General features: G+C 37.9%; 1 protein-coding gene and 1 non-coding gene across 2 annotated transcripts; both read right to left on the bottom strand.

Annotated features, from left to right (window-relative positions):
• Nucleotides 1–3,617: 3,617 nt before the first annotated feature.
• LOC114480120 (eukaryotic translation initiation factor 4 gamma 1-like) lies at nucleotides 3,618–8,527 on the bottom strand. Its single transcript, XM_028473969.1, has 17 exons — nucleotides 8,421–8,527; nucleotides 8,240–8,322; nucleotides 7,578–7,970; nucleotides 7,244–7,390; nucleotides 6,921–7,157; nucleotides 6,703–6,807; nucleotides 6,282–6,575; nucleotides 6,041–6,170; nucleotides 5,647–5,960; nucleotides 5,381–5,553; nucleotides 5,172–5,297; nucleotides 4,991–5,072; nucleotides 4,750–4,848; nucleotides 4,513–4,656; nucleotides 4,343–4,424; nucleotides 4,110–4,250; nucleotides 3,618–3,824 (listed from the first exon to the last, which is right to left on the bottom strand). Exons 2-17 carry the CDS (start codon nucleotides 8,315–8,317, stop codon nucleotides 3,643–3,645), a joined length of 2,727 nt encoding a protein of 908 aa, XP_028329770.1. The 5' UTR covers nucleotides 8,318–8,322; nucleotides 8,421–8,527; the 3' UTR covers nucleotides 3,618–3,642.
• Nucleotides 7,465–7,541, bottom strand: LOC114480893 (small nucleolar RNA SNORD66). The gene has a single exon (XR_003676182.1). It is a non-coding gene; the product is annotated as a small nucleolar RNA SNORD66 (small nucleolar RNA).
• Nucleotides 8,528–9,228: the final 701 nt, after the last annotated feature.

Raw genomic sequence — 9,228 nt, 5'->3', positions numbered from 1 at the left:
GTTTGTCTTTGGGCACAGACATAGCAGCTGTAAGAGAAAGAAATGTTACTACCTTTTAGGAGCCACTTCTTTCAAACTCCACAAGTAGTTCCAACGCACATGAATATTTATAATTATTACTCACTTTAGCTACAAATGTTGTTCACTGAGGACACTTGCTTTGTAGAAAATTAGATCCACTTTAGTTGTTTTTAAAAGTCTTTTGGGCACTCACTGCTGAAGATACTTCACTTTCAACTTATATGAGCTGGTCTGCAAAGCTTCTATGCGGCTTTCATCTTATCTGAGTTACCATGACTACCTGTCAACAATGAGCTGTTCTGTAAAGCTTCTATGCGGCTTTCATCTTATCTGAGTTACCATGACTACCTGTCAACAATGAGCTGTTCTGTAAAGCTTCTATGTTGCTTTCATCTTATCTGAGTTACCATGACGATCTAGAGTCAACGCCAGGCAGCATTAACTGGGGGGGGCATTAAGAAAACTGTGGGGGGCACAAAAACACTCAGTTCTGAGTAGCATCCACCCCCCCCCCCCCAAGAAAATTTGAAAAAATGTGTTTGATTTTTGGCTTAAAAACCAAACAAGCAGCGTTTTTCTGTTTTAAAATTAAATCTGGTTCTGTTTGTATTATATTTGGATATTTAAGGGAAACTATGACGACAGCTTCATGTTTTAATCTCACCACACAGAACGACCGACAGACGGACTTTTATTCTGCTGCGTTTATTAAAAATGATCTTGTATCATATTGTCCTCCTCACACTGATGACAGAGGTGTCATTTGTTAAATAGTTATTGATGCTGGAAGTCTGAATCTGTGAATATTATATTATATATATATATATATTATTTTATTATTTTATTATAGTTTTATTAAAAAAATTAAATGTTTGTATAGTTTTGTGACATTTTGTAATTGTTTGTGTAGTTTTATGACATTTTATTAATGTTTGTATTGTTTTAATGTAGTTTTATGATATTTTAATAATGTTTGTATAGTTTTCATGTAGTTTTATGATAATTTATTAATGTTTGTATAGTTTTAATGTAGTTTTATGATATTTTGTAATAGTTTTTGTAGTTTTTAGACATTTTATTGATGTTTGTATTGTTTTAATGTAGTTTTATGACATTTTGTAATAGTTTGTATAGTTTTAATGTAGTTTTATGATATTTTTTAATAGTTTGTATAGTTTTAATGTAGTTTTATGATATTCTGTAATAGTTTTTGTAGTTTTATGATATTTTGATAATGTTTGTATAGTTTTCATGTAGTTTTATGATATTTTGTAATAGTTTGTGTAGTTTTATTGTAGTTTTATGATATTTTGTAATAGTTTTTTGTAGTTTTATGATATTTTATTGATGTTTGTACAGTTTTAATGTAGTTTTTTGACATTTTGTAATAGTTTGTGTAGTTTTAATGTAGTTTTATGATATTTTGTAATTGTTTGTATAGTTTCAATGTAGTTTTATAATATTTTGTAATAGTTTGTATAATTGTAATGTAGTTTTTTTGACATTTTATTAATGTTTGTAAAGTTTTATTGTAGTTTTATGATGTTTTTTAATGTTTGTATAGTTTTATTGTGGTTTTATGATCTTTTGTAATAGTTTTTTGTAGTTTTATGATATTTTAAATTAATGTTTGTATAGTTTTAATGTAGTTTTTATGATGTTTTATTAATGTTTGTATAGTTTTAATGTAGTTTTATGATATTTTTTAATAGTTTTATAGTTTCAATGTAGTTTTATAATATTTTGTAATAGTTTGTATAATTGTAATGTAGTTTTTTTGACATTTTATTAATGTTTGTAAAGTTTTATTGTAGTTTTATGATATTTTATTAATGTTTGTATAGTTTTATTGTAGTTTTATGATGTTTTATTTATGTTTGTAAAGTTTTATTGTAGTTTTATGATGTTTTTTAATGTTTGTATAGTTTTATTGTAGTTTTATGATATTTTGTAATAGTTTGTGTAGTTTTAATGTAGTTTTATGACATTTTGTAATAGTTTGTGTAGTTTTATTGGAGTTTTATGATATTTTGTAATAGTTTGTATAGTTTTAATGTAGTTTTATGATTTTTGAAGTAGTTTGTGTTGTTTTAATGTAGTTTTATGATATTTTGTAATACTTTATGTAGTTTTATGACATTTTATTAATGTTTGTATAGTTTTAATGTAGTTTCATGATATTTTGTCATAGTTTGTGTAGTTTTAATGTAGTTTTATATTTTGTAATAGTTTTTTGTAGGTTTATGATATTTTATTAATATTTGTATAGTTTTAATGTAGTTTTATGATGTTTTATTAATGTTTGTATAGTTTTAATGTAGTTTTATGATATTTTGTCATAGTTTGTGTCGTTTTAATGTAGTTTTATGACATTTATGACCATTACAGTGACTGATGATTATATATCCTCAGAAAGTCAATTACAATTACATTCTCATTGACTAAAGTTAAATTACAATGAATCACAATTACTAAGGCTGAAATAAATAAGCTAATAAAAGGTAGCCTTCCTCTTGTGTTAGCCTTCTGTTAGCATCTCTGATGACAACAGGTCCTAAATCAGCTGTAAAATACACTAAAAACACATATCTATCATCTCATTTATTTCATATTTATTGGTGACCTTGTTAGGCTTCCTAATCATTGTAAATACATGTTTTAATATTTTTGGTGCATCTGAGCCTTTATTGTGTCCCTAGATTTTTATATCCCTAGATTTTAATTTATTTTAATGATAAATGTGGGACAGTTTGATATGAAACACATTTTAATAATTGTTAATTACAAATGTGTAAAATTGTACATAGAACTGTCAATTACAATTACACCATGATTGTAATTTATTATCAATTACATGATTACAATTATAATTGACCCTGCAATGCTGATCACCATTACTTGGCTTCAAATTATTATTATTATTATTATTTTTCACACTTACCAATTAGTTGGTGTCATATTGGTTCCATTAAAGCAGTCATTGTTAAATATGGACACGTTTACCACGAGAATAGGAAGCTACTGCAGATTCTAGACTTAAAATATACAATCCTAATTATTTTAGTCTTTAATGACTTTACTATTTTAAAGTGTAAAATGATAAATATTCACTGCTCAGCACAGCTAACAGTGCTATATTGGCAGAGCTACAGTATGACCTTTGAACTGTTTGAATTGGGACCTTTACATGTGATTTATACAGTGGGGCAAAAAAAAGTATTCAGTCAACCACCAATTGTGCAAGTTCTCCCTCTTAAAAAGATGAGAGAGGCCTGTAATTTTCATCATAGGTAAACCTCAACTATGAGAGACTAAATGAAAAAAAACATCCAGAAAATCACATTGTAGGATTTTTAATGAATTTATTTGTTAATTATGAGGACACTTGCTGGGACAAGCAGGAAGGGTGGGTGTGAAGGGAACACCAAAGAGTGAGGGGAGAGAAATGATTGTTTCAAGTCCATCCATCAGAAGAAAACAAAGACAAAGATTTATCCTCACTGAGGATTGATTTGAGTCTGCCACTCGGGCGTTATTGTTCAAACAGCCGCACTGCAGAAGCACCTGCTTTGCCAAACGGGGGCAGAAACGTTGACTTCAGAGTCATTTGTCTTTTAAACATTATTCCTTGTCAGACTCCTCCTCAGGCTCACGGAGCCAGGTGAAGAAAGCTGTGACCGACTTCAACACGACACCTCTTCCTGTTTGCTCCGCAGGGTCTTTACTCGTCTCCCACTTGTAGAAGGCCTCCTCTTTAATAATGTCCTCATCGTACAAGGTGTCGAAGAACATACACAGCAGATCTGCAGAAACAAGATGCAAAGGTCAGTTGTTAGGAGCAGGAACTGTGGATTTCTGTCAGTAAGTCCACTTTGTACCAATAAAGTCCTTAGAAATCTACAGACATTTTAAATGTAAATGAACAAACATATGTACAACGGCGTATTAGGGCCACATTAAAATAAATACAATAAAAATCTGGGCACTACAGGATTAAAGTCAGAATATTTCAAGAATAAAGTAAAGTTTTATTTTAATAAAATGGTAATAGTATTTTTCCTCCTGGTAAATAATAAAAGAACACTTACTAGCAGGCTCCTCCATGTGTACCATCATGGCCTGCAGGGCATACAGAGCCTGCAGCTCCTTCTCCTCGTCATTCAGGTATTTCTGCAGCAGCTCGGCTCTTACCATGATCTGCTCAGCAATGGCCTTGTACGGGTGTTCACCTTGGTTTTTAAGAAGAAACAAACAACACGTTAACATGGGGGGGAGCACCATTTAGTTTGCCATTAGAGTTTGAAGCTTATGTTATGCTTACATATGATAGCGATCCCACACACTGAGGCCATCAGTGATTGTACAAAGTGATTAGAAGCAGCCTGCTCCTCATCCAAATTAGCCTGAAAATGAGCAAGAAATGTTTCAAACACTTGATCAAATAGTGTTTACATTTAGATGAATTCCAGAGTCTGAGCAACGGTCACACACCTCAACCCAGTCCATGATGTGCTTGTTATCAGCCTTGTCTTGAAGCAGTCTGTCCAGCTGTTTGCTGAGTTCTTCCCCACTGAGGAGCTGCTTCTTCACCACTTCCTTTGGCCCCAGCTCCTCTCCTGTGGTGAACTCCACTTTCTGAAAGTTACAAGTCCACATTTAAACCAGGGTTCTACAGTGCAAACCATTGACTCACATTTACACCTAATGGTTCCATAATGTTTTGAATACCTGCTCAGTGACAAACTTGTTCACATCTTTGTCCTCAGGAAGAAAGTCATTCCAATTCAGGCCAGCTTCAATCCACAGATCCCCAACTTTCTTGGGAGTCTAATAAATGAGTAAATAAACAAGTTCAGATGATTAAAAAAAACAAGATCAAGTTGAAATATGACTTATTCTTAAAAGCGTTGAGACAATGCAACACATTTTATTTTAGACAAATTCAACCCAGAAACCTTTGTGTACATACCATTCCTTTGCACAGCAGCTGGAGGATCTGTGCCAGCAGCACGCCAGCCTTTCCCAGAGGCACCAGAGGCTTTGAGATCTCCCTGGGACAAACAAAACATTTTTGTTAAGAAAGGGACATTTTGTATTATATTGATTATATTAAAACAGTCGGATTGCAAATGTTTTTCAACTTTTCTCACCTGAAGAGCTGTCCCATAGGGATGCCTCCTTCATGGAGCATAGGGGTGATGAGTTCAGCCAGGTACAGCCACATGTAAGGTATATCAATGGCCATGTCTTCTGTTACCTCCAAGATCTCCTGGAGCCTATGACAGCACAGTCAACAATTCAGTGTCAGTCTTTAGTGTGACCCAGGCTTTAGATACATTGTTCTTTGACAGATGCTCACCCTTTGTAGTATTGTTCAGTGGGTAACGTCCCAACTTTCACAAGTTGATGCAGCAACAGGCCCAAGTGTTCCCTGACAGTTGTGCTGCGTTCAAGTGTGGACTCCAGGCCTTGTCGCACAAACACATAAAGCATTGAGGCACTGTTGAGCTCTGCCACGCACTGCAGCGCCTCCTACAGGACCAGGAGAAGACAAACGTTAGTCATGTTCACACTCAACGTGCAGGTAAATGTCCTGCTGTTGTATGTTGGTCAAATTCTTTGAACCTTCAAGTCAGTAATGTGGAGGTATTCATCAATGATGGCTTTGGACTTCTTCTCCATCTCCTCTTCGCTAAGGGAAGGTTTGGGAAGAGAAGGAGGGGGAGTGGGAGCGCTCTCCCCACTTCTGCCACCACGCTCCTGGGACTCCCTGCTGAAGCTTCTCTTGGTGATTGGGCTTCCTTCCCGTCCATCAACGTGGCCAGATCTGTCAAAGTGATCCCTGTCTCTGTGATCAGTGTCTGATGAAGACAACAGTGATGAAGTCTGCTGAAGGGCTGAGAAGTGGTTCAGAGTGCTGGTAGCAGGACGCCCTGACTCTAAAAGGAAGAAGAAAAATAGGACAGATCAGGAGCCAATCCTCCAACCCAAGTCAGTCAACCTATTTGACATTGTTTACCTTGATCTGCACTTGCTGGTTTAGCTTCAGTGCCTCCACTGCAGCCTTTTTCCCAGCTGCGCCACACGCCCTTGCACCCGGCTTTGCCACCAGGAGCCAGCACCAGATTGTTTAAGTCCATACCACCGGACTAGAAGGCAACAGAGAACAGTACATTTATGAACCAACAACATCCCTAGAGAACAAATCAAATGATCTACTTTTTAACAGTTGACTCATTGACGTCACTAGCTTTGCTGACCTTTATGATCTTGTAAAGGCGATTGGTATCGATGGGTCTGTCCTTGGAGATGGGCACCGTGTTCCCACATCCATCATCCTGAGGCTGGCTATTTGGTCCACCGCCCGGTGTATGAGACCCTGGACCTCCCATGCCCCCCACACACATTCTACCACCTCCTCCAGAGCTTTCCTTCTTTGACAGGAGCTGCTGGTGGACTTTGATCTGTTCTTGATACTCTTCCAACTCTGCCTCCTTATGAATCTGGTCAATAGTTTTGGGACCTTGGTCTCCTCTACGGGGCACCCAGATATTCTGTGATTGGGAAACACAATTAAATAGCAGAAGTTACAAATGATTGAATATGGTTTAGTTTCTGGACACATGTCACCTTTATTGAGAGCAATAAATAGGTGTTCAAGACCCAACTTTTTCCATTTACCTTTCTGAGGTCTAGAACATCTTGCAGCATAAAGCGGATTCTGGAAGAGGTCATCTTTTCCTTGATGATTTTGTTCATCTGATTGAAATACTCGTCCATTTGAGGCTGTTAGGGAAATACAACAGACTTAGCAATGACAACTAAGGTATAAACTAGGGCTGGGTATCGCCAGGTACATCGCGATACGATACATGTAGATGTTTCATTATTGTACTTACCTTGGCCTTTTCAAACTCCAGGTCTTTGCCAATGGTGGAGAGAAGTCTGCAGAGACACTCCAGAGACTTTTCGTCATGGTTCTTCAGTAGTTTAACTACACAGGCATGCATAATGGCCTCGGTCAACATCTTCAGCTTGAAGAGCTCACCAACAAACTTGATGTTGCCCAGTGAGCGGCGGCGGGCAATAACCCTGGCGTTTTCCAGCTCAACCCGCAGACGTTCACGCTCCTCATCCTAACAGGTGACACAAATGATTAAATCTGGGACCCACTCTTGAGGTACAAACCCACTCTTGAGGACAAACAAATGTGTCATCTTACATCTTTGGCAGCCTCCAGCTCCTTCTGTTTCTTTTCAAAGATCTCATCATCATCCTGGTCTTTCTCAAACTCCTTCTGGCAACGATTGAGTAGGAGATAGAGGAAGTTTGCAGTTTTACCTGGTTTGTCGGCGCTGGGGACTTTCAACTGTTGATGGAATATGGAAGAATATTACTAAAGCTGATTTTATTAGTGGACATGAAACATAATATATATGATTACTTCATCAGTTCCTCATCACCATCATTGACATTCAGTGGCCCAGACCCGTGACACTTAAGAACAATCATCAATGAAGCCAATAGAGGCAAAATACCCAAAGACACGCACTCACCCCCATTAGGCCGCGGCACATGTTGGCATAGGCCACAGAGAAGTTTGGTTCCAAGATGGCCTTCTCAGATATCAGGTCAATGGCACCTTTCAGCCTTTCCTCTGTGTCTATTGTTAGTTCAGACACCTGCTTCATTAGCTCTGGAAACTTTTGTGGGGTGAGCTTGTTCAGGATGCTACGCAATTGCTTGAACAGCTCCCCAGTTTTGGCCACCTCAGGATCATTATCCACAACCTCCTCAGCACCACGGCTGCAAGAGTTCTTCTTCACCGTAGGTTTCCAGGCTTTCTCAGCTTTGTTTAGTTGCACGTCATAATTTAGAGACATGCTGTGGATGATGATTTTCCTGGGCTCTTTGCGCTGGCCCTGCTGGGAGCGACTGAAACCAGGAGGCTGAAAGAGAACAAGGGACAAATGTTATTTTAAAGAAGGTAAACTAAAACATTATCGTCACCAACTGGTCATTCTAATGTTCTTATTTTACTGAATATGGCCCTAATTGGTAACAATTGTGCAATAAAGTCATAAAAAGATCTCATACAGAGTAACAGTTTACAACAGGACAATTGAAACTGGTTTTCCCAAAGTTTTTATTTTCCATAATAAAGATCTAAGATTTGTAAACTATAAAATGAGTGTGAAAAAATAGAGCTGATGCTCACCTCTGTGAAGTCATCCAGAAGGTCCCCAATGGCCTCCTTCTTGTTAAGTTCCTTCATGTTTGTCTTTGGCACAGACATAGCAGCTGTAAGAGAAAGAAATGTTACTACCTTTTAGGAGCCACTTCTTTCAAACTCCACAAAGTAGTTCCAACGCACATTAAATATTATAATTATTACTCACTTTAGCTACAAATGTTGTTCACTGAGGACACTTGCTTTTTATGAAAATAGATCCACTTTAGTTGTTTTTAAAAGTCTTTTGGGCACTCACTGCTGAAGATACTTCACTTTCAACTTGTATGAGCTGTTCTGCAAAGCTTCTATGCAGCTTTCATTTTATCTGAGTTACCATGACTACCTGTCAACAATGACCTGGCCTGAAAAGCTTCGATGCAGCTTTCATCTCATCTGAGTTACCATGACAACCTGTCAACAATGAGCTGTTCTGCAAAGCTTCTTGCATGCCAGTGGGTGCGACGTGGGATTGCCCCTGCTACGCAGCACCCCCGCCCCCCAGTGTGGCCGGGGGTGTGCTCGTTGTCCTTGGGCGGGCTGTTCCCGATGTTGGTGGGAGGCCTTGAGGTTGGGTGTGTATGTGGGGGGCAGTGGTGTTCTCTCGGCTTGGTGTCTTGGGGGCGTTTGGTGGGCTAATCGGCTGTGGGGGGGGGTTACCTAGGCTCCCTGGCCCCCGCTCTTTCTGCTAACCTGGCTGCATCATCGGGTACGAGGCAGCGCTTGGGTTTGCAGTGATGGTTCTTTCACATACACTGTAATACGATGCACTGGCATGTCTTAGACTGTAGATAGAACTGGTAGTAACTTTAGACACATTGATCCTAAATACCTGTTTTAGGTGTTACCACTCACTCCTTCCCTCTGTCCACAGACACCACCATTATAGCTAAGCCTCATGTCTACAACTTCACATCTCTCTCACTTTACAATAATCAACTCTTCCCCACCCTTCCATTTTTCTACCTTGAATCTCT

The sequence above is a fragment of the Gouania willdenowi genome, chromosome 18, assembly GCF_900634775.1.
Source record: "Gouania willdenowi chromosome 18, fGouWil2.1, whole genome shotgun sequence".
NCBI lineage: Eukaryota > Metazoa > Chordata > Actinopteri > Blenniiformes > Gobiesocidae > Gouania > Gouania willdenowi.
Note: the sequence above shows the minus strand (reverse complement) of the source record. Positions and strands in the feature narration are given on the sequence as shown.